General features: G+C 48.7%; 1 protein-coding gene across 4 annotated transcripts in view; it reads right to left on the bottom strand.

Moving 5' to 3' along the window:
- LOC144807921 (acyl-coenzyme A amino acid N-acyltransferase 1-like) overlaps positions 1-26,070 on the bottom strand; it is a 133,631-nt gene that overhangs the window by 9,880 nt on the left and 97,681 nt on the right. For all 4 annotated transcript variants that reach the window (XM_078673519.1, XM_078673516.1, XM_078673517.1 and 1 more), the window contains one exon: positions 536-1,037. In XM_078673519.1, coding sequence (XP_078529645.1) covers positions 536-998 — 463 coding nt within the window. In that variant the 5' untranslated portion in view covers positions 999-1,037. The remainder of the gene's footprint in view (positions 1-535; positions 1,038-26,070) is intronic.

Raw genomic sequence — 26,070 nt, 5'->3', positions numbered from 1 at the left:
GAAACCATATATTTACTATTCTTAACTCTACATGTATGTGCCTTGAAGATGTAGATCGAGAAGGTAAACATGTATATGCAAGTATTGATCTGCTATTCTGAACCCCACATTTATGGATTTGATGTATATGATGTCATTAAGGTCCACAGGTGTGAGGTTAAGAACAGCCAATCTATGACGGCCAGTACATAATGATCTTCACAATACGTACATATAGATAAGTATAGCTTTACTACTCCTAATTCCATGTCTAAAAATAGAATCCTTCGTACAGAAGACCAAAAGCAGCGGCAGTGGGATCACATCTGGGTTCCAGATCAGGTGGTTCTTTAGAAATTAAATATGGCGACCAAGCAAGAACTTCAATGAGCATCGCAAGTAAATCAGATGATCCCTTTCTGGTCTTGGGCATGTAAATAGATTAACTAAAAGGTATCCTTGCACCCCTCCAATTTCACAAATATCATAACTGAAGTATAAATACATACAAGTGACAAGACTAGAGGAGGGCTTCGCTGAGGATGAAGTCACTCACCTGGAGGTAGAAAAAGAGCTCCTCGAACTCTACCCTCAGTAATCTGTATCCGCTGGACCCCCGGAGCCACAAACCACCTCTCCACCGTTCGGCTAGCCAGTGGCTGTGCATCAGGGATAGGTGCTGTCTGTATTGAGTCATAAACTTCCACGGTAATCCGGAAGGGGCTGCCCATAACATCCCGCTTTGTCAGACTGTAGAATGACTTGACGGATTTGAGGGCCCAGAAGAGCCCCATTGGAAGCACCCCTTGGTAGAAACCACCACTGGCCTCAGCCCGCTCCAGGTCCACCTCCCCGGCGGCATCCCCTCGGTAGTATGCCTTGGACTGGAATTCGTAACCCTTGTCATCCTTTAGAGATGCCCGAAGAGTCACCAGCTGGTTTGGCTGTAAGCCAGTGACATGGATTTGTACATGCTCGTCAGAGAGGGAGACCTCAGGAGTTACAATAACCTGGATCATTGATGAAGCAATTCACTACCTGGGTGTGTATGTTGTTACCTGTAGGAAAAACACACAAAAAAGGAAAACAATTAAGAATAAATGCTCTAGTGAGTACTCAACAAGTCAGTCAATTGGTTGAACCATATACATGCCAGGCACCAACACTTCCTTTCTTAACTTTTATCGGTCCTTAAGCAGAATCAATGTGCATTTTTAAAATTCCTTCAAATGTCCTTGTATTATAGATGTTTTCCCAGCACCCCCTCCTCTGTGTAGCCACAGTTCACATCTTTATCTGCCCAGGTATCAGCTGAAAACTCCTCTTTAACCCCTTCCGTGCTCATGACGACCTCAGCTCGTCATGAGGCACGGTGCTCGTGTGCTCATGACGAGCTGAGCTCGTCATGACCACACCCATTAACATTATGGTCTAGCACAGAAGGGGAAGTCCAAGAGCAGCCAAGGTGTTAAATAGCATGAATTGGGACAGCTTTGAAATAAAGTAAGGTTGTGTATGGATTACCATGTGGCCTTGGTGGATGAGAATAGGCGGCTCTTAACGAACCCTGGGCGTAGGATTACACTACGCTCACTGAGCGTGCACAGTTTGTGCTACTATGCACTATGCAATTTGCATGTCGCACTGTGCAAAAACGCGTAGCGTAGCTGCCATTTTTTGCTTGCTCGCGGTCCTCAACGTCAAGTTGGCAACCGTGAGCGAGCAAAATCGCCATCCTGGTGAGACTTTTACCTTGTTTGCGATCAGCAACAACTAGTTTCCGATTGTGAGGGTGGAATATAAACCTCCCGGCTTGATTCTCAAAGCGGGGAGGTCAGGTTTCTCATTGCGAGTGGTCGCATATACTTGCGACTGCTCGCGATGAGAAACTACCAGTCTGCGTTGAGAAAGCTGCCGCTCGAGTACAAATCTACTCAAGCGGCAGAAAACGACTGCTTGCACTGAGCAAGATGCTGTTTGCAATGATTGCACAGTGTGGACAAGCATCAGGCACTGTGCAATCAGTGCAAGCAGCATTTTCCCTACCGCACTACGCAGTTCGCGTAGCTTACATAGTGCGAAGTGCACTTCGCGTAGCTACGCGTAGCTGTACTACGCAAACTACTCCCAGGGTTACACTTAACCTTTTTTCTGAAACTCCTTCAATCTGTCTAAACAATCAAGCCTTGAACCTCAAGGGATCTAATGCCAAGGCGGAGGGAGAAAAAAACAACTAGGGTTCGACTGGTCTGATGCTGATGAGTAAAGGGCCTTGCGTCTGACTGTTTGAATTATATTGAAAGAGAGACATAGGAAAGCTTCAAGGATGATGTACTAGTGAACACACTACTGACCTTGCTACTGTGGTTGCCCTTGCTCCGTGCTGTGCCCTGATTGCTCCTGTTGTCCTCCGCTACCGTTTTCCCCGCTGCCGCTGCCATTTGGGATCAGGCGCGGCCTCCGAGAGGGGGAGCGGTGACTACACTTCCCAGGAACCTCTACTCCGCGCATGACCACAAGGTGCCAGGAGGCATTTAAAAACTCAGCAAAACTCCGGCTGAGCGGGTTGCCTGAACACACTACTGACCTTGCTGCTGTGGTTGCCCTTGCTCCGTGCTGTGCCCTGATTGCTCCTGTTGTCCTCCGCTACCGTTTCCTCCGCTGCCGTTTGGGATCAGGCGCGGCCGCCGAGAGGGGGAGCGTTGACTACACTTCCCAGGAACCTCTACTCCGCGCATGACCACAAGGTGCCAGGAGGCATTTAAAAACTTGGCATAACTCCGGCTGAGCGGGTTGCCTGAACACACTACTGACCTTGCTGCTGTGGTTGCCCTTGCTCCGTGCTGTGCACTGATTGCTCCTGTTGTCCTCCGCTACTGTTTCCCCCGCTGCCGCTGCCGTTTGGGATCAGGCACGGCCGCCGAGAGGGGGAGCAGTGACTACACTTCCCAGGAACCTCTACTCCACGCATGACCACAAGGTGCCAGGAGGCATTTAAAAACTCGGCATAACTCGGGCCAAGGGCGGCCCGTCTAAGCCCGTCCTAGACCGATCAGGGCCGGGCTGGGCCACCCATTTTGGTTCTACCATCCTGAACCTCCAGGACTAAGGACTTGGTAAGGGAACTTTTGCATAATAAAAGCCGGGCACTTGGACCCTATTTGTGAAGTTTATGTGTGTGATACTCACGATAGAACTAATAAAATGTCCACTAAACCGGTCAAAGGGAGGAAGGAGCGTGGGGGGGTGAGTGTGAGAGGGACTTTGGACGCTTATCTTACTAAGGCTGTTTCCAACCTGGACCATGAAATCTCCATCGCTGAGAGTCGCCTGTCTTCAGAGTTCCAGGAACATAACAGGCGTTCTTCCATGGACCCATTAATATTTTCCACTTCACCTACTGCAAATAGCACACAGAGTGTAGGGAACACTTTTAGGGCAGATATTAGCATCCCTCTCTTACTACAGGATACATCTCAATCCTCACCCCAAGGGTCAATCTTGAGGTTGGACCACTCCATCGTCGATCTGGACCCCTCAATAGATTTATCCCTGGAAGAGCTTCTCTATTAAAATGGCCCAACCCTACCCCTGTGAGCAAAAATAGTAAAGCCCCTCAAAAGGTACTGGGGAAAGGAGCACCACAGAAAAGGAAGAGGAGGGGATTATCGCATCGGGGCAGGAGAACTAAGGTACCTAGTACAACTACAAGCCCGCCCCGTATTAAAACTATTCCTGAACACCTGAAAGATTTACCCCCCTCTAAGTTAACCGCACAGGGGACAAAAAGCTCTCCTGAAATATTGAAGGGGAGCTCGGAACAACAACAATGCACGGTCCAGAACATAGAACATCTTGTTAGATCGTTACTCCTCCCGTTATTTGAAAGGGTAAAAAGGTTAGGTGACCAGGTGAACATGCTAATGGAAGAAACAACACTAAATACCAAACTCTTAAAAGAGTTGACATGCCATAGGCAGAGCACCGGAAAGGGGGGCGAGAGACCTAACACGATTGCCTCCACGCGGAATATTTTATCTCGCCCCAAAACACCTAGTAAAACGACGGTGGCTGAGCTAGCAGCCTCTGGGATTAAGGAGATACGGGGAAATTTAACCCGCTCAAAGAACGTCAGTAAGCCAACTGAAAAATTAGCTGTAACATCAAAGGAGACGAGGGGTAGAGATCCAATTAGTAATGCATCTAAACCCCAAATAATACCAACTAGAGCTTCGAACCTGGATAAAGCTTATTCTCGTGATAAGGCACCAACAAGGATAGGAAGTCATATTGACCTGCCACCTGAGGTCGCCCCCTATGTGATAATCCTTACAGGGGTCCCAGAACTGAAAGATGGGAAGAGGGAAGATTATACTGAGCTAAAGAATAAAGTAATTTATTGGCTCAGGCATAATAGACCCCTCCCCAGGAATTTGAATGGGGAAATAGCACATGTGCGAAGACTTGCATGGGTAGGATCAATACCCAAAGACATCGATGGGGACATAATTGTAATCAATTTTAGAGATTGTTGGGTGGTAACATATATCGCAGACTGGTATCAACAGCGTGGAGGTAGTGAGATATCTGCCCGGCCCTTAACCTACTTTTATCCTGAGTCACTGTTACATCCACGGGGCTCTGTGGCTTCTTCCATCAAACCCAAACACCCTTTCCACACTTCCTATCCCTCACATAATAATCATGTGAGACTAAACCATCCGGTCTATGGATATATGGACAGGCCTGTTACTCACTGGGGAAATAGGATACGTCAAGGCTCATACACCCCTCATTGGTCAATCTCCTTATCCAACCGGTATAGCGCTTTCTCTGGTCTGGATGATCTGGACTGACTCTCGGGACCTATCGAGGTGGAGAAACCACTAATAAACATAGAGCGGCATACTATGCTACCAAATCAACCATCGAGGCATGTGGCTAGGGGGACGGGAGAGGCTTTAAATAAGTCAAGGGTTGTCACCGTGGGGGAAGCCACTATGGATACTGCGGACAGTAAGGAAAATAGGCTTATTTCAACGGCCAACATACCGACAATCTCTGACCCCATGTTGGAATTCGAGGTTGATACTGCCCCCCCACCTAATCACTGGAGACAGAGTAGACATGCCCCTAGAGAGTAACTCCCTAAAGCAGACGGTTAATATATCCACCTTCCTTTCTTGGAATGTAGCTAGCCTAGCAGGAAAATTGACACAAAAACAGTGGCTAGACCTTGTTACTGAACACAGTGTTTTCTGTCTGCAGGAAACATGGTCTATTGAGGAAAGACATATATTGGGGTTCCAAACTTTTCATACCCCGGCAGTGGCAAGTGTTCAGGGTCGAAATAGAGGGGGCCTCTGCACATATGTGTCTACTTCTGGGGGCTTGAAAGTACATAAGTTTCAGTTTACGTAATTCTACCAGATCCTGCTGCTAAGCTGGGGCCACCTAAAAAATATGATTGTAGTAAACTTTTATAACAACATGCCTTCTTTGTTGATAGAGCCTACAATCAATAAGCTCTTGTCGAGCCTAATCGCCTTAAATGACCAGACAGCTGGAGAAAAGGTTATGATATGGGTGGGTGATTTTAATTGTATGGTCTGTCATCATGGCTCGACAGGCATGTGCGGCCTTTTCGAGCATGGGGAAGACAGTCCCACTCACTTTAATCATATGAAACTAGGTAGTGCTCTTAATAATATTCTTTTTTATTTTAACTTGTCCTTTATAAATGAGGCATGCTGCCCGAGTATTCCATTGAAGCCGACCTTTAACGGAAGGGGGTCCAATTCCACAATTGATTTCACATTAATTTCTGCTGCCCATGCAGGGCTGGTCGTATCCTGGGTAACTGGTGACTCCCCGCTCAGTGATCACTATCCCATATAAATTAGGTTAAAAATTAAAAATCAATCACGTAGGATAGGAACTACTACTCCATATTCAACAGAAATAAGATTGGCATCTAAAAATGGTTACACTATCAAATGGAACAGGGTGGAGCCTCTGGATTTCCTTGAAAAATTAGTTACGACATGCCCGGAAGATATCCCTATTTGTCTGGCACATGACGAGGAACCGGAAAAGGTACTGGCCTCTTTTTTAAAAATTCAAGCTGCCATAAAAGCACTATTAACAAGAGAACACCGGGGTGAGACAAGAAGGGCTCAAGGGTGGTTTGACACTAAGGGGTCGATCAGGATGGCGGACGGAAGAGCCACCGCGGCCCGTGAGTAGGCGGAAAAAGCCTTTTCCGTGTCCGCCTGCCGCGGATACTCCGTCCGCCATATCAGGATAGGAAAACGTGTCAAATTTCCGTCCGCGACGGAAAAGCACGCTCCGCCGGCCAACTACACACGACCACGCGGCGGACGGAACACATCCGGACGCTCCGCCGTACGCACTGACGTCTAAGACCGTCCCCCAAATCAAGATGGCGGAAAACACACATAAAACCGCAGCGGAAAAACAACCTGTCTTAACACGGCGGAATCCCCACAGCGAACATAGGTGACACAGCCGAGATACCCACCGCAAGCTGACCACCACCATGGACCCGGCGCTACACGCTTTCCCGATGCTCTTCGCGATCCACCACGTCCTAGTCATGGCCTACTATGGACGACGACGCCGGTAAGGTACAAACCATTGGCTGTCTGGAGGGGAATACCAGCAAGGGACGTGACGTAGGGAGGGGGAGTGTCATGTTACCGAAACCACTGATGAGAAGCATATACGAATACACATTTGCAGTACGCAAGCAGGAATGGCAACGACAGACCACGAGACTTGATAGACTACCTTTATTGTCCAAAATAGGGGTCAAATCACAGTGTATGCGTGAGCATGGGCAAAGTGGGCACCAGAGCAGGTACAACATAGCAGGCAACGAGAGGGCAGCATGCAGTATCAGAGCATCAACAGGGCATTGTGCAGTACAGAGCAGGTACATCAGAGCAGGTAACGAGAGGGCAGCATGCAGTATCAGAGCATCAACAGGGCATTGTAGAGTACAGAGCAGGTACATCATAGGCAGGTAACGAGAGGGCAGTATGCAGTATCAGAGCATCAACAGGGCATTGTAGAGTACAGAGCAGGTACATCATAGGCAGGTAACGAGAGGGCAGTATGCAGTATCAGAGCATCAACAGGGCATTGTAGAGTACAGAGCAGGTACATCATAGGCAGGTAACGAGAGAGCAGTATGCAGTATCAGACCATCAACAGGGCATTGTGCAGTACAGAGCAGGTACATCACAGCAGGTAACGAGAGGGCAGCATGCAGTATCAGAGCATCAACAGGGCATTGTGCAGTACAGAGCAGGTACATCAGAGGCAGCACGTGAGAGGGCCAAAGTGAATCAACAGTCCATTGCACAGAACAGGCCCATCAGAGGCAGCACGTGAGAGGGCCAAAGTGCATCAACAGTCCATTGCACAGAACAGGCCCATCAGAGGCAGCACGTGAGAGGGCCAAAGTGCATCAACAGTCCATTGCACAGAACAGGCCCATCAGAGGCAGCACGTGAGAGGGCCAAAGTGCATCAACAGTCCATTGCACAGAACAGGCCCATCAGAGGCAGCACGTGAGAGGGCCAAAGTGCATCAACAGTCCATTGCACAGAACAGGCCCATCAGAGGCAGCACGTGAGAGGGGCAGTATGCAGTATCAGAGCATCAACAGGGCATTGTGCAGTACAGAGCAGGTACATCACAGCAGGTAACGAGAGGGCAGCATGCAGTATCAGAGCATCAACAGGGCATTGTGCAGTACAGAGCAGGTACATCACAGCAGGTAACGAGAGGGCAGCATGCAGTATCAGAGCATCAACAGGGCATTGTGCAGTACAGAGCAGGTACATCACAGCAGGTAACGAGAGGGCAGCATGCAGTATCAGAGCATCAACAGGGCATTGTGCATTACAGAGCAGGTACATCAGAGGCAGCACAACTACGTGTCCCTACCAACCCGTCACAGGGACCACAAGAGTGCCACGCAGTTCTCAATGGACACACCATGTGAAGTAACATTTGAGTGAAGTGTACAGCACCTCACATCACAGATTCAGGGGGACTGCGTGAACTACCTGCCTCGGACACACTGCCAGCACCAGCAACAGGAGTGTGAGACACAGCCACAGCCCGAGTGACACACACATGGGCCACGGACCCAGACACACTGGCAGCACCAGCAACAGGAGTGTGAGACACAGCCACAGCCCGAGTGACACACACATGGGCCACGGACCCAGACACACTGGCAGCACCAGCAACAGGAGTGTGAGACACAGCCACAGCCCGAGTGACACACACATGGGCCACGGACCCAGACACACTGGCAGCACCAGCAACAGGAGTGTGAGACACAGCCACAGCCCGAGTGACACACACATGGGCCACGGACCCAGACACACTGGCAGCACCAGCACAGGAGTGTGAGACACAGCCACAGATGTAGTCACTGACACGTGAGCCACTGACCCAGACAGACTGCCAGCACCAGAAACAGGAGTGTGCAACACAGCCACAGATCTTCTAACTGACACGTGAGCCATAGACCCAGATACACTGCCAGGACCTGCAACAGGAGAGGGCACAACTGACACTGTGCCACCATCTGATACATGAGAGTCAACTGCACCAGCGCCACTGGGACAACTGAAATGATGAGCCACAGGGCTGTATGGGCCAGGAGGCAGGGTGGGCCTGGGAGCTGGGGATAGCTCACCTAGAGCCAAATCGGGGTTGGCAGGTGTCAATGGTGTGTGTCTGCGTTTCTTAGGGAGGTGTGAGTGCACCCTGGACAGGACAGGACTGCCAAGTGGTGGGGACTCCAAAGAATCACCACCCAGCATAGGTGGAGCAACTGCTGCCGGGGATCTGGTTTCGGGGGAGGTGCTGGAGCCTGCTTGTCGTTTGCTCTGTGCCTGCCGCCTGGACTCGGAATGATGTGTAATGGGGGATGCAACAACAGGGGACACCCTCCTCTGCTTCTGACTGGCCTGGATGGGAGTGGAGGTATGGGGGGACTCCGCCGCGGAGACATCAGTTTGGCGTTTAGTAGAAAACATCAGCCTCAGTGCAGCCAGGGGTGAAGTATGCCTGTCCTTGATAGCGCCATTGTCCATGCTAGATGCCTTGTCCGTAGGATGTGCCTTATCCTTAGGTGGAGTGTTGTCTCTGGATGTAGCCTGTGCCCTGCTCGCCGCCCTGTTCCTGCCAGCAGACTTGTCGTCTGTGGTGCACCTGCCTCCAGCAGACACCTGCTCCCTGTGTGTGTCCCTGCCCTTGGGAGTGTTCCTATCCACTGCTGTGGGCCTGCTCTTGGGAGTCTCCCTGCTCTTAGTAGGTGCCTTAGTCTTCTCACTGTCCTTGGGAGTGTTCCTATCCACTGCTGTGGGCCTGCTCTTGGGAGTCTCCCTGCTCTTAGTAGGTGCCTTAGTCTTCTCACTGTCCTTGGGAGTGTTCCTATCCACTGCTGTGGGCCTGCTCTTGGGAGTCTCCCTGCTCTTAGTAGGTGCCTTAGTCTTCTCACTGTCCTTGGGAGTGTCCCTTACCTCTGCTGTGGGCCTGCTCTTGGGAGTCTCCCTGCTCTCAGTAGGTGCCTTAGTCTTCTCACTGTCCTTGGGAGTGTCCCTTACCTCTGCTGTGGGCCTGCTCTTGGGAGTCTCCCTGCTCTTAGTAGGTGCCTTTGTCTTCTGACTGGCCTTGTCCAAGGAACAGTCCATGGACATGTGAGTATCCCTTGCCTTCGGAGTACCTTTCGTGTTGAATGCCTGTGTAGCTCCGGAAGGCATGTCCCCCAACAACACTTGTGGATCCTGTGTGTGTACTCCAGTGCATCTGACGTCGTCTACGTGAACAGATTTAGCTGATCTAGGGGATGGGGTCTTTGCCCTGCGTGCCCTGACGTGCTGTCTGACGCTGCTTCTAGTGCAATAACCTGTATTTGAGTCCTGCTCTGAATAATCACTACCCCCTGAGACATCCAGCGGTGTAGATGGGGAAACAGAAGTAGCACCCTGTTCATTCGACTGTACTATTGCAGACGACACACTGCTTGCCAATGACTGCACTGTCCTGTGTAGACCTGCAAGATCGCCATGCATCCCTTCCATGAATGCCACCACCTGCCCCAACTTCCTATCATGGTCCTGGAAAGCATTTGTCATATTGGTCTGACCCACACACAGCTGTCGCAGCAGATCAACGGCCTCAGCACACAGTGCATTTTGGCTCACCGTGGCAGGGGCTGCGGTGCCTGCACCGAACGCCACTCTGCTCCCCCTACTCCTCCGGCCACGAACAATACATGGTGCAGTTGGCGGAAGTGTGGGCCCTGTGTGCTGTCTTCCGACAGAAGGTGATGAGTGCCCACTCCCAGTCTGTGACAACAGTGCAGGCTCACCAAGAGTGTCCGACGAGGAGGACGATGGTGTCTCCACATGCGAGTCCTCAGGGACGGTCCTGTCCCCCTCTCCGGCGCTGGCCTCCTCCGTGTCAGTCTGCGTGTGTGCGAAGTCTGAGCCGGACTCATTTCCTCGGCTACTCTCCACCGTCTGTGGCTGAGTGTCCTCTGTCAAAGCTGAAATGCACAGAAAAGATGTGTGAGTCATGGGCACACTCACGTACAGAAGGAACAGGATAGCCAAATCACATAGCAGACAAAGGTTCATGAGCCCTCATCCTGCACATGGCCCACCCCTACCAGTCATCCTCACATTTTCTGCCATGGGGCCATGGACCACTAGGGGATGTGCTTTAACACTCAACTACTAAGCAAGTGGCGTGTCAACATGGCGGACCTGGATGTCAAATGAGTACCACCCAATGGGACCAAAATGCCATCACAGGCATACATACGCAACACGGAACTCAATAGTGTGTCTGTGCACCAATACATGCATAGCACTCACAAGTTTCCTACACAGACAGTATGCTCACCGCTAGTTTGCTGTTGATCGGCACTCAGACGTTCGGCCAGTTCAGGATGCGTCACTGCAATGATACGGTGCATGAGAGGGGTCATGGAGCGTCGGGCCAGACGGGGCGTCCTTGGAATCAGGCCCAGTGTTACTTCCGCTACATTCTTGCTCAGCCTGGAAATGTCGTCCCAGCGTTTGTGGCAGTGTGTATGTCGTCTGTTGCACACCCCCAATGCCCGTACTTCCCGTGCTATGGTCCTCCACAGGTCCTTGCGAAGGTGCAGCTTGACCTACCATGATGGGAGACAAAAGGGTTTAAGTCAGTGGACAGGTGGCCTGTCACACACATAGGGGCAAGACGTTACTGTCAGCAGCCATGCAGAATCAGGAACATATGTCTAGCCCACACTACACAGCTAAGATATAAATAGGCCTGATCATTTGGCCCCCTCATGCACACCAACATGTCCCACACTGCACTTACCACCCGTCCCGGTGCGCCGTAGAGGCGTCCATAGTTGCGGAGTACACCGTCCACGAGGACATCAAGCTCCGCGGCGGTGAAGGGTCGAGACCGGATCTCTTTGCCACTCGACATGGCAAGATCACGGAGTATGGCACTAGAGCAGCAGTCGGTGGTCAGCTCAGCAGCAGCAGCAGGTCGAGGTGATGGTCACAGGCAGCAGTCGGTGGTCAGCTCAGCAGCAGCAGGTCGAGGTGATGGTCACAGGCAGCACTGGTCCCCAGGGTAGGAAGTTTCATTTTGGCCAAGACACATATATAGGGCCCTCAGCACGTGTCAGTGGCATACGTCGCCAGCAATTGGTCAGCCCTGGAAGCGTGATCGTGAAATGGGCCAATGACTGGCCCTGCTGTTGCGGTGCACAGCTTCCGCTACTTGCGATTGGCCGTATGCGGCCAGCGTCCCTCTTCCCATTGGCTGCATGTGCAGGGACCGTCACGGGCACACATCGGCAACCGCACGTGCAAGCTTCAGGCACGGATGCTTGAGTTGCAACAATGTACTATCACTGGCGCCTCCATGGTGGTGCACGTACACAGCGGGGGAGGTGCAGGCCTATACACCCTGCAGATGTACTCAATGGACATGCCAGTTCATGACCCCCCTTACAGTCACCTTGCATCATCCACCGTACACCGGCCGGAGCGGCCGGCCCATGAACAACCGCCGTGCCCGGCCATGAACACAACCGCCATGGCCGGGCACGGCGGTTGTTCATGGCCGGGACCGGCGGTTGTTCATGGCCGGGCACGGCGGTTGTTCATGGCCGGGACCGGCGGTTGTTCATGGCCGGGCACGGCGGTTGTTCATGGCCGGGACCGGCGGTTGTTCATGGCCGGGACCGGCGGTTGTTCATGGCCGGGCACGGCGGTTGTTCATGGCCGGGACCGGCGGTTGTTCATGGCCGGGCACGGCGGTTGTTCATGGCCGGGACCGGCGGTTGTTCATGGCCGGGCACGGCGGTTGTTCATGGGCCGGCCGCTCCGGCCGGTGTACGGTGGATGATGCAAGGTGACTGTAAGGGGGGGTCATGAACTGGCATGTCCATTGAGTACATCTGCAGGGTGTATAGGCCAGCACCTCCCCCGCTGTGTACGTGCACCGCCATGGAGGCGCCAGTGATAGTACATTGTTGCAACTGAAGCATCCGTGCCTGAAGCTTGCACGTGCGGTTGCCGATGTGTGCCCGTGACGGTCCCTGCACATGCAGCCAATGGGAAGAGGGACGCAGGCCGCATATGGCCTTTGGGAAGTAGCGGAAGTTGAGCACCGCCATGGCGGCGCCAAATATGTGATCTTGTCAGACGCTGCACCGTGATGTGTTGTGTGCAGTTGCGTCATGAGGGATGTGAGCGTGATTGTGAAAGGTCATATGTCATACAATATAGCATGTGTGTCCATACAATGGACATCGGTCGGCACACAATGGGCAACAGATGTGCATTTGTACGTGTTGACGTCGGGTTTGACCCTACAGACGTTGTTACATCTTCACAACTACACAGTACATCACGGCTGTGTGGCCAATTAATGCATCTGTTGTCAGTTTCTTGTTGTGTCGAGGTGACTACAGTGGTGGTGGTACACATGCATTCCGTGTATGTGATTTATACGTTCTGTCACCATGCATGTCATTACCGTATGCACATCATCATTGGTGGTGGCATTTGTGCTTGATGACATGGCGTGTGTAAACTTATCGTTTGTGTGCATGCAGTTGCATGAGTGTCTGTGATGTGTCTACGATACATTAGGGTGACGACTGAAGTTTTGTCAGTAAGGTACACATGTGATGGAGTTGTACACGTATGCGTCGTTTGTAAGTTGACCTAAGTTACATCTCTCTCCCACACAGGAGGGCTCCAAATGTGCATCGCCCATACACTCTGCTGGAGGATATGGTAGACGAGGAGGTGATTCGGAAATTCAGGCTGGATCGACGTCGGTTGCTGGAGCTTGTGGCTCAATTGTCTCCTCATCTGCAGCCACGTAGAACGTATCCTGGCTCGTTTACACCCACTGCAAAGGTCATGGCGGTACTACATTTCTTCGCTACTGGCACATTTCAGTATACAGTTGGAGGTGCCGGGGGTATGTCACAGGCCATGTTCAGCACGGTTCTTCGGGATGTGTTAACAGCTATGATGCTGTACAAGGATGAGTACATACATTTCCCACGTCCGGAAGAGTTGCCAGCTGTCAAAGCTGGTTTCTATGCACTGGGCCACATACCTCACGTTGTGGGCTCAATTGATGGCACGCACATCGCGCTCATTCCACCACGGGCACGCGAACAAGTGTTCAGGAATCGCAAACACTTTCATTCGCTGAACGTGCAGGTGGTGTGCCTGGCGAGCAACATCATCTCCCATGTGTGTGCAAGATTTCCTGGATCCGCACATGACGCCCACATCATGCGAACCAGCAATGTCCCACGACTCATGGCAAATCTGCCACCCGGTCAAGCGTGGCTTGTTGGTGAGTGTGCAGTGGGGACTCTTGTGATCTCTGTGTTGCATGGGGTACCCACCATATCTTGTTCTGATGTTTGTCTCTGTCATCCCCCTACATAGGCGACTCGGCTTACCCAAACCGGCCCTGGCTCCTCAGTCCCCTACGTAATCCGAGGACGGCGGGTGAAATGCGGTACAATGAGGCACATGGAAGGACACGGAGAGTCATCGAACGTACCTTTGGACTGCTCAAGTCTAGGTTTCGGTGCCTCGATAAGACCGGAGGGGCCCTGCCTTACTCACCAGGAAAAGTATGCAAGATCGTGATTGCCTGCTGCATGCTCCACAACCTGGCAGTACGCAATGACATTGAACTGCTGTTGGACCCTGAAGACGAAGGAGTTCCTCGGCCTCCCATCCCACCCATGTCGACTGATGAGGATAGTGGTGAGGAGGAAGGTGTGGACCAGAGGCGCCAGCTCATTGATCGCTACTTCCCTTGAATGTGAGTATCTACCTCTAGTGGCGGTTGACAATGCCTCATGTATGTTTTCTGGTGTTGTGTGGATATGGGGTTAATCAGCTGGGTGTGGTTTGTGATGGTTGCACATGTGTGTCTTCATGTCTTTGGACATAGGAGTGTCCATGATGTGTGTGCTCCCATCCCATGCTTGTGTGATGGTTGTCGTTTGTGTAATGTTGCTGTGCATTGTGTTGTGATGTGTGTGAATCTCTTTAGTGACGTGTGTTTGCTGTCTCTGGTTTTCTCTAGGTCACTCCCGCAGCGCCATGATCATGTGCGACTATGATCCCTGTACCTGTTTACGTCTGTATCTGATGGCAATCATGTGAATAAACATGGAGGCAAAACATCATTGTGTGAGTAAATGCAATTTATTGACAGGTTGTGCTTTTGTGCTGGTGAATATTTACAAGTAAGTGGGGGGGAGGGAGTTGGAGTTGAAGGTAATGGCAGATGAAATGTCCGTGCTGACACCACATTGGGGGGTGTCAGGCTAGTCCAGCAGACCAGTGGCAATGATTGTCTATGTGGGACAGGATGGTTTGCAGGGTGAATGTCTGGCACAGGCAGTGGCATTGTCAAGGTCGTCCCCTCTTGGAGCGTGTGCCTGGCGCTCCAACACTGCTCTCAGCCACTTCCTGCCTCGGCCGCCCCCTCCGTCTCGGAGGTGGTACAGAGTCAGCTGGGAGGGCAGGTTGGTGATGGGCCACATCCGTCGCCAGGGGCTCAGGTGGTGGTGGCGGCGGTGGAGGCGGAGGCGGAGGTGACGGGGGAGGCGGAGGTGACGGTGGCGGTGGCGCTGACACACTTGGTGGAGGGGGGGGGGGGGTTGTTCCGGCCAACCATTCCCTCCACATCGTTGCCTGCTGGCCCATGATCACCAACATCTGGCCAAGGATGCCAGAGATCTCGCGCAGGATGTTGGTGTTGTCCACTGAGTCCTGGTGAACACGATCAGCGTTTGCCTGGGACCGGTCGTATGAGGCCTGGCACCTGGCAAGAGCTTGTAGGGACTGTGCCACTGGCTCGGGTAGCTGTCCCTCCTCTGACCGGCGGTGTGTGGCTCGCCTGATTGGCAGTTGTCCCGTTGCCTGTGTTTGTGGCCCACTCACCCTGCTTGTGTGTGGGGCCGTTGGACCAGCGTTGCGCGCTGGGTCATGCTGGGTGGCACCGGCAGGAGTCGTGGTGCTGGTGGTAGTGGTGGTACTGGTGGTACTGGTGGTACTGGTGGTGGTGGGGACTGTGCAGATCACAGAGACAGGTGCCGCGGGAGTCACACATGCGACGTTGGTCGGTCCCGGGAGTCCCTGTGAGCCAGATGGCCCTGGCTGCGTGCTTGGTCCCGCTCCATCCTCCGCCCCGGAGCTGCCTGTGTCGTCGTCAGCAGAGAGTCCTGTAGGTGTGGGAGGCGAGGCTGGCGGCCGGGTACTGCTTTCCCCAGTCAGTTGACGATCACCTGAGGGACAAGATCGAGCTGGTCAGTAATGTGGACAGTACATGGTTACATTGATTTGTAGACATTTCTGTTTCCTGTTGCACACACCCCACCCTCCACCACCACCACCACCCTCCCCGTGCACATGGGGGCCTGTTGGGAGTTGTAGTTTGGGCCTCTCACACACCCCACCCTCCACCACCACCACCACCACCACCCTCCCCGTGCACATGGGGGCCTGTTGGGAGTTGTAGTTTGGGCCTCTCACACACCCCACCCTCCACCACCACCACCACCACCACCCTCCCCGTGAACATGGGGGCCTGTTGGGAGTTGTAGTTTGGGCCTCTCACACACCCCACCCTCCACCACCACCACCACCACCACCCTCCCCGTGCACATGGGGGCCTGTTGGGAGTTGTAGTTTGGGCCTCTCACACACCCCACCCTCCACCACCACCACCACCACCACCCTCCCCGTGCACATGGGGGCCTGTTGGGAGTTGTAGTTTGGGCCTCTCACACACCCCACCCTCCACCACCACCACCACCACCACCCTCCCCGTGCACATGGGGGCCTGTTGGGAGTTGTAGTTTGGGCCTCTCACACACCCCACCCTCCACCACCACCACCACCACCACCCTCCCCGTGCACATGGGGGCCTGTTGGGAGTTGTAGTTTGGGCCTCTCACACACCCCACCCTCCACCACCACCACCACCACCACCCTCCCCGTGAACATGGGGGCCTGTTGGGAGCCATGGACATGTTAGTGTGTTGGTGTCCGACGTGCATGGGTTGGGGCGTGGGGGATGTTTATTCTCAGTTGTGTGAGCCTGACCATGTCGTGCTGATCGTGGTGCTTGGTTTGTACTCACCAGTCTCTTCTCCTTCGTCAAGGCCGTCTAGGCTCTCTGGGTGTAGTATCACCAGCACCTTCTCCTCCCAATCGGTGTAGGGTATGGGCTCCGAGGGTGTGCCACCGCCAGTAAGATTGGCTCTGGCGTGGTTTTTCGCTCGGATGCCCTTGACCCTGGTCTTAAGGTCATGCCACCGCCTCTGAATGTCGTGCTTGGTCCTCGGCACAGTCCCCGACGCATTCACCCGAGTGACGATCCTGTCCCACATGTGGTTCTTTTGCGCCACGGTCGTCTGCTGGACTTGGGCCCCGAAGATGTTGGGCTCCACACGGATAATTTCATCTACCATTACCCGCAACTCTGTCTCCGTGAATTTGGGGTTTTTTTGGGTGCCATAGTGTGTGGTGCTCAGTGTGTGAGTTGAGTGAGTTGGGAGGTGCAGGTGTGTGGTGTGTGATGTGTAGGATTTGTGTGGTGGGTGTTTGTGTGGTAGGGTGGTGGGTGGGTGTCTTCTATGTGATTTTATGTGAGTTAGCAGTGTCTCGAATGGCCCTCTTGCTGGCAGCAATGCTGTGGTGCAAGGGATTGTGGTTGTGTGGGGGTGTCTTTTTGTAGTCGTGTCTCAATGGTTGTTGCGAGTCAGGTGGTAGGTGGGCGTGTTGACTTGTGTGCATTATTGGATAATTGGGACGTGTCATGGTGGCTTGTGCTTGGGGGGTGGGGGGGCCTTGTCAATGTTCGTATGTTTGCTTAGGACTTGCGGTGCACTTTCATACATTTGTTAGGCGCTAGGGATGTTGTGCGTGTTGGCCTTCCGCACTGATGCTGTGGTTCTCGTAGCATTGTTTCCGCCGCGGATGTGGATGGCTGTGAGTTCCGTGGTACGGGCGGATTTATCCTAATTGCGGCCACGGAGTATTCTCAGGTATGGCGGTACATGTTTTATTTTCCGCTGTCATTTCCGTCCGCGGCAGTGGTTGTTCATTGGACTCCGTCCGCCGCGGACGGACTTGGTTGTGTTCCGTCCACCGCGGACGGTGTTGGTTGTGATCCGTCCGCCGCGGTCGGAGTTTCGTGACATGAATATCCTAATCCCAACCGCGGCTTCTCCGCGGCGCAGCCGGGAGTAAAATTTCCCCCACCATGGCGGACAGTACCCATTTCCGTCCGCCATCCTAATCGGCCCCTAAGTGTACAAAGTCACTTTCAATCCTTAAAAAGGTCTTACACGCAAAACGAAGAAATCCTGGGCTAATTAGGCAGGCAAGAAAGTCTTACAAAGACACAATAAAGGAGAGGAAGGCCACTTTGAAGAAAGAGGCTTTGATGGCCTTAAAAGAAGCATCGGCCCTGTCCCCACTTCTATTCAATCTCTACCTGCAACCACTGATTGCTTCCTTGGCAAGCATGGACTGTAGAGTATTTAACTATGCGGACGACACGCAGCTGTTGCTGAGTGTCGATAACACAAGCGCCGCACAACTCCAAGCCCAGAATATCTTGAGGTACACTGTACAATGGATGACGGAAAATCTTTTGAAAATCAATCCAGATAAGACCGAGGTATTGGTGATTCCATCTACCACCTCACCATGGTGTGACCTCTACTGGCCTGCGGAGTTAGGCCTGGTTACCAAACCTAGCCTGAATGTAAAGAGCTTGGGGATCAAACTGGACTGTGATCTATCAATGGCCAGTCAGATCTCTTCTGTGGTGGGAAGCTGCACTGATATCATCCGACAGCTACGGAAGCTAGCTCCTGTCCTTTCTCAATCCATGATGCGCTCAATCGTAGCAGCTACTGTTATCTCAAGGATAGATTACGGTAATGCTTTCTATCTCGGCCTGCCGAAAACCCTGACCAATAGGCTACAGGTCGTCATGAACGACGCTGCACAACTCATTTTCAGGCTCCCAAGACAAACTAAAGCATCTCCCCTGTTACAGAGCCTGCACTGGCTCCCTATCAAAGAGCGAGTGGAATTTAAGAATCTGTGCACAGCTCACAAGGCAATCTACGGTCTGGCACCCGCCTACATTAAAGATCGCTTGGTGGTGTACAGTCCAATGAGAATTCTTAGATCCTCAGATTCTCAGTTATTGGTCTGTCCCCGGTACAAACTGGTAACCAAGGGAGGGAGAGCCTTCTCTGTGTTAGTCCCCCAGTTATGGAACACGTTACCTGAGACGCTGCGCAGGGAAGGGAACCTCCTACGGTTTAGAAAGGGGCTAAAAACACTGCTGTTCAGAAGAATCATAAGTGCTATATAGGCCAGTGGATGCCTTTTATTCTGAGATTGCCAAGTTATTGTTCTTACCACCGATTTCCGAGCGCCTAGAGACCTGCAGGTGATTGGGCGCGATACAAATCCAAAATAACAATAACAATAACAATAACAACAATAAAAGAGATAGCACGGCCTTTTGGAATGTGATAAATGCACCTTACTTTCAAAATAAAGAGGCGGATATGATAGACATTGCCATAACGGGGGACACATGGGTGACGTATTTTACCCACCTGTATGAAAAAGTTACCCCACATGAAGGAGAGCAGACTAATAACAACAAGACTGCTAGCCCTCTGGACAGTAATCACCATTGCCCATGTCCACTAATTATATCCTTTAGTTGCCAGGAGGTCACTAAAGCGATAAAGGATAGCTCCTCGGGAAAGGCCCCGGGCCCGGATGGGGTACCGATTGATGTTTTTAAGGCTGAACTTGACCTCTGGGCACCGATGTTAACGAATGTTTTAAACAAGGCCAACCACTGTGGCTTTATACCCTCCTGGGCGGATGCTATTGTGGTCCCCGTCTTTAAAAAGGGTGACAGGAATGACCCTGTATGCTATCGCCCAATTTCTTTGTTGGATGCTTCGATGAAGGTGGAAGGTCGTATTATACTGAATAGGATTCAAACCTGGGGGGAGGAGAATAATATCATCTCGAATCTCCAGTATGGGTTTAGACCTGGCAAGGGGACTGTTGAACAACGCTTAAACCTAGCCCTACTGAATTCAAAGTACACTCAGGCAAAGAACGGGAACCTTTTTATTAGTTTTATAGATTTCAGTTCTGCTTTTGACTGTGTAGATCATGAATTAATGTGGGACACTTTGAGTGATTTAAGGGTTGACATCCACCTCATTTTGTTTATAAAGGAACTCTATAGGGGAGCTGGTGCTAGTATAAGGTATGGATTGAAGGGGGAGTGTTTCTGACAAATTTCCTATAATGAGGGGGGTAAGACAGGGGTGCATTTTGGCACCCCTGCTATTCACCATATATATAAACACAGTTGGAGATTACCTTAGAGAGTCGCAGCATGATTATCCAACTATTGGTGGGATCCCTACACCAATATTGCTGTATGCGGACGATGCGGCATTATTGTCACGGACCAGATTAGGACTGCAGAAGACAGTGGATAAATTCTCCGGCTTTATGAGGGCTAGAGGCCTCAAAATTAATATATCAAAAACCTTCACAATGTCTTGTGGGAAGGGGTCAGAGAGGGTGCCCTGCCCGATTTACTTAGAGGGTAAGAGAATTGAATCCACGGATAAGTTCACTTATCTAGGTGTAAATTTTGAGAGGAGGGGAACTTGGCACGCAGCAGTACATGCTAGGCATCTGTCCTTTATGCGTTCCATGGGAGCGCTAAGAAATTTTGCTTCAAAACTAGGGGAGAAACCAGTAAAAGAGTTGATTCATGTATATAAAGCTAAATGTGTCTCCGTAGCAACATATGGAGCAGGAGTGTAGGGAGGAGAAAATGCTCAGGTTCTACAAACCGGCGAAAATCAATTCATTTGTCATCTTTTGGGACTTCCTAAAATGACTTCTACATACATGACACACATAGAAGTAGGACTACCCTACATATTGGATACCATCAGGATCGCCCCTATACTTCTCTGGCACAAGGTCTGGGTTACCAGTGAGACCGCTTTAAACAGAGCCCTAATAAAGGATTGTCTATCTCTTGACGGGGTCTCTAACATTTCATGGCTCTGCTACCTTAGAAGTATGTTTAATGAGATGGGACATCCAGAATTCTTCGAGAAGCCGGGTAGTTTGGAGATGGTGTCGAGAGGTTCCCTCAAAAAGATAACCTTAGACCACTTAGTTGATATTAGGTGGAACCTTGAAAAAAGGAAAAATACCACTCTCAGATATCAACAAATTACTGAACAAGAAGGGCTTCAGAAGTATCTCCTGGTCGAAAATAGTCTGTATGCTCGCACACTGCTGACCCGGTTTAGGCTAGGTATCTTTTTTCGTTTAGTTACCTTTCCCCTATGTAACAATTGGTCAATGGACAAACTTCTTTGTCCTTGTGATGATGTTTCTTACCAAACAAATTTACATGTTATTTTGTTTTGTAAATTTTATCATGCTGCACGTAGGGCCTTCTTATTACCTGTTCTTAAATCCTGGGAGATTAGATCATGCTCTGCAGCTTTCATTAAGCTTCAAAAACTAGATGAAGATCATGTTATTCTCACAGTTACTAGTTTTTTGAAGCTTGTGATTAAATTTCGGAACACAATGTAATGTCCTTTTTATCAATATTTATTGTTTTTAAATATGATTCTCTTTTTAGTTTTACTGTAGACTTGTTGTATTTTTAATTCAATGACCTAAGATTCTTGGCCATAATTATGTCTTATATACTGGCTTTCTGTCCGATTGTTGTCAAATGCTTTTATATATCATGCGCTTTTATGATTTGACATTTTAAATCGAATAAAGCTTGTTTGAAACTTTAATACTATGGTAAACAAATCTCAGGCAGAAGAGGATGTGACCTGTTGGATTCTGAAGATATTTTGCAGAGGATTCGGCTTGTAGGACCACATACCATTACTGTGATATTCGTATTGAAATATAAATACTGCTTGGATAAGGGGATTTTTGCTCAGAAAAGAAAAAATTAAGACACCCAGCCTATGCACCGAGGATAAACATTCCTGCATCCCTCAAGACTGCCCAATGATGCTCCAATTCAGGAAAGAATTGAGGATCCACCTCTTTAAAGACCACTACACCACAATGAATTAACCATCCAGAAACCAGCTTCCTCTCCTGTTACTCGTTGACTTCATGCTTCTCTTTGAAAATGATTATTAACAACCACAGGGGCTGTCCAACACCCCGAACCCGGGCCAGTCAGTTAACACATCTAACAATAGATTCAGGAGGAGAGTCACACAGAAAAAATATATGATCCACCACATAAACTTTCAATTGACAAACTGAGAAAAAAATCAGTTAGTGAATGAGACAGAATAATAGAAGAAGCCCTTCGAACAATATTTCAATTATTACAAAAACATTATTTATTGAACATAATACAAAAATGTTAGACCTAAAAACAGTTGCGCTCAAGACAAAAACTGCTGGTATACAACAAAACACAAATCATAAACCAGACAAGTGGCACACAAAACCATTATACATTACGGTAAAAGAACAACAAAAACATATATAATGTGTCCTTGATTCAATCTTGGCCACAGACAGGCGTCGACGGCGTTTCGACCGCTATATTATTCTGTGGTCATCTTCAGGACTCCTAGTTTACTTGAGCGTACTATATCTATACAGAATAAGATAATCAATTAATCTATTAGTGATATAGTTCTCTTAACAATGTCAATATCAGTAGGCTTCTTCAAAAGAAAAGACTTCAAAGGGAAAGAAAGAAAACACCCAGTGACAAGGCAGTCATAAATAAATGAGAAAAGCCAACACCAACCACAGTGCTAATAGAGTTAACAGTCCATCACCTCAACCAAAAATGATAACAGGGTGTAATCACCTGTGTAAAATCAATATGACCATTAATTCATTGTGGTCATTCACGAGAATTCTTTAAAATTTGCTGCAACAGAAGAGAGTAAAATCAATAGCCACATCTTGAAGCGTGAGGCTCAAATATAGAGATAAGCCAAAGGGGTACAACTTACTGGCAGTGCCGTGTGACAGCACACAGCATCATACAAACTTCATAAAATCTTATCAGTTGATCAATTTCATCCAACCTGAATGTCTGGTGTGCTGTTGCACACAATTAGGGAAGATAGGCACAAAAATGATGGAAAAACAGATTGTTATTGTATACACACCTAGAATATATTAAGGGTTGAGGCATGCAATACGAGTCGACCGCATTAACCGTACAGTTTCAGAAGGACAAGTTTAGTCGGCCCCTCCGCATTCTAACTGCTAAGATCTGTGTGGTATAGATGTTCAAGGAAGGGGAGAAAGAGGGAGGAACAACTTCCTAGTATAACATAATCAATACATCAACACAGTCAAAATAAGAACATACCTTGGAAAATAAATATAGGCTATTCAGTTTTGTAATCTTTCATTAATTCGCAACTGGTGATTCTGTAAAAACGATTGCAGAAATGTATTATCAATTTAGTTAAACTATGGCTGTAGGGATGTTTAACCTGCACATCTGATTTATACTGTAATTACATTAAATCTCAAATTAGAGGATATTCAGTTTGTTAATCTCTCATTTAATCGCAACTGGTGATTCTGTAAAAAACGATTGCAGAAATATATTATCAATTTAATTAAACTATGGCTGTAGGGATATTTAGCCTGCAAATCTGATTTATGCTGTACTTACATTAAATCTCAATTTAGAGCGCTTCCTCATGTGTTGAGCATAATTAGATGAGAGAAGAAATTTTCATTCTTGAGAAGGAAATACTTGATATGAATTTACCAGATGCTACACAAAAAAATTATGTGATTCTTAAAAAAGAACTGGGTACATATCAATTATATCTAAAAGGCAAAAAACAATATGGAAGCTGTAGAGTCCAACACAGTAAATGTTGTTAATCTATCATCAAAGGAGTTTGATACTGAGCAATTGATTGAAAATTTTGAGCAAAGGTTTAAATTATTGTTTAACTGGAAGTCAATCATTGGAGAATGTACATGTTGACCTATTTCGTTTTGTACGAAAACTGAAATTAAAACAATTTTTTGCTGATCACCCAAATGTCTGTCCTCCTAGTGTCAATGTTTCATGTGTGTCTGAATTTAAAATATCTGAAATTGCAACCTCTCATGTCATTGCCATTCTAGAAGAAGAAAACACATGTGATTTATTTGAACATGCTAGAAATCTTGATATCGTAGAAGACACCAGTATCAACAGTGGTCTCACAAAATCCTCAAAATTCATGCCAGCTGTTCCGACTAAGTCAGCAATAGACAACTTCTCTATGTTGGTCACACAGGAACTTTATAAATTAGAGGATAAACATGATATCAATTCAAAATGTTTCCATCAGCAGAACGTTACAAAAAGAGAAAGAGCCTTTCTTCAGTCCTTACGTGATGACACTGACCTTGTCATCCGTGAGGCTGACAAAGGCGGCAATATTGTGATCATGAATTTCACAGATTATATGACTGAGATTGATGGACAACTGAAAAGTGAGGAATGTTATATGAAGTTACAATCCAATCCCACTAAGATCATTGAGAGGCAAATCAATGGGAGATTAACAGAATGGCATGAATCTCGTCTTATATCAGATTCTGAGTACAAATATCTCCTTGCTGACAATTCTAGACACCCTTGTATCTATACCCAAAATTCATAAAGGGGGAGCTTTTCCCCTGGGCCGACCAATAATATCAGGGAATGGTGGCCCCACTGAACATCTGGCAGAATATGTTGACACCTTCCTACAACCAATTGTTTATAATCTTACTTGAAAGATAGTAGAGACTTACTTTGTGAACTAGAGGATTTTATTTGGGAGGATGACTTATTTACGTTCGTTACGATGAACGTTGAAAGTCTTTATATGTGTATTGGTCTGGAGGATGGACTTAGAGCCTTAAAACATTTCCTATATAAACGTAATGCGTGTCATTTAGAACACACGCATATGCTACTGACCATGGCAGAGATGATTCTAACCCAGAATGCTTTTCTACATGGAGAAGACTGGTATGTGCAGAGACAAGGTACGGCGATGGGCTCCAGATTTGCTCCATCCTATGCAAACCTCTTCATGGGGATGTATGAGGTGGAGCATGCCTGGGGCCCAGGAGCCAAAGACTGGATTGAGAGTATTTTGTTTTACACAAGATACATTGACGACATCTTCCTAATATGGAAGGGCAGCTCAGAAGAACTCAACGCCTACTTTCTCTACCTAAATAACAATAGGAAGAATGTCAAGCTGACAATAAATAGCTCGAATCAAGAAATTATGTTTCTGGACCTAAGACTATATATTAAAAATCCAAGAATCCAAAGTGATCTCTTTAAAAAACCTACTGCATGCAACAGTGTGTTGCATGCATCCAGCTGTCATCCCAAATCAACGCTCACTGCAATACCATACGGCGGGTTAGAACTCGCCGCAACTGCAGTGAGGAACACAATTTTGAATCAAATATAAACAAACTCAGGAATGATTTCAAGAATAGAGGATATGATGAAAGATGTCTAAATAAGGCAGAAAATAAGACCAGGAAACGCAAAAGAAAGGATACCCTAGAACTTCAAAATAAGAAATCCACTAAAGATAAAAACAATCAAGGCCAGTGTGCATTCATCACTGAATATGGGACCTATAGTAATCACATCTATAACATCCTAAGAAAGAACTGGCACTTACTCAAATCGGAAACTCTTTCATCTGACTTAGTATCCTCAAAACCCAAGGCTGTGTATCGAAAGGGATGAACTATAAAAAATCTACTATGTCCTAGCTATGTAACTAGACCTAAACTGAAGTCGGTTAATTGGTTTCCTGAAAAAACATGTGGCTTCTATACCTGTGGGACATGTTCAGTCTGTCAATTTGGCCAGAACAAAAAGAAAACCTTTAAGTACAATGGCCCGAAGGAATACTACATTAAAACATTTATCAATTGCAACACCACATATACAGTATATGTTATCATCTGTGCTTGCAATAAGATCTATATGGGAAGTAGCACCAGATGTCTTAAAGTACGGATACAAGAACATCTGAGGAACATTAGACATGGCGACGTGTCAAACCCAATAGTACAGCATATATTAGAGAATCATCCAGAAAATCAGAACATCACCTTTCATGCGATTGATCATATAAAGAATAATGCGAGGGGTGGTGACAGGACTATACATTTGAGAAAGACCGAATCCCTTTGGATTTGTAAACTTAGATGTGTGATCTCTGGCCTTAATATCAATAATGAGTTTCATCATTTTCTGTAGAGACATGATATCCCTGGTCTCCCTGCTATGACAAATAACCACAGAGAGATGATATATATATTCTTGCTTGTATATTGTTTTCAAAAATAATTATTGGTGTGACTA

Source organism: Lissotriton helveticus, chromosome 1_2, assembly GCF_964261635.1.
Source record: "Lissotriton helveticus chromosome 1_2, aLisHel1.1, whole genome shotgun sequence".
Lineage (NCBI taxonomy): Eukaryota > Metazoa > Chordata > Amphibia > Caudata > Salamandridae > Lissotriton > Lissotriton helveticus.
This window is presented reverse-complemented; position numbering and strand designations above follow the sequence as displayed.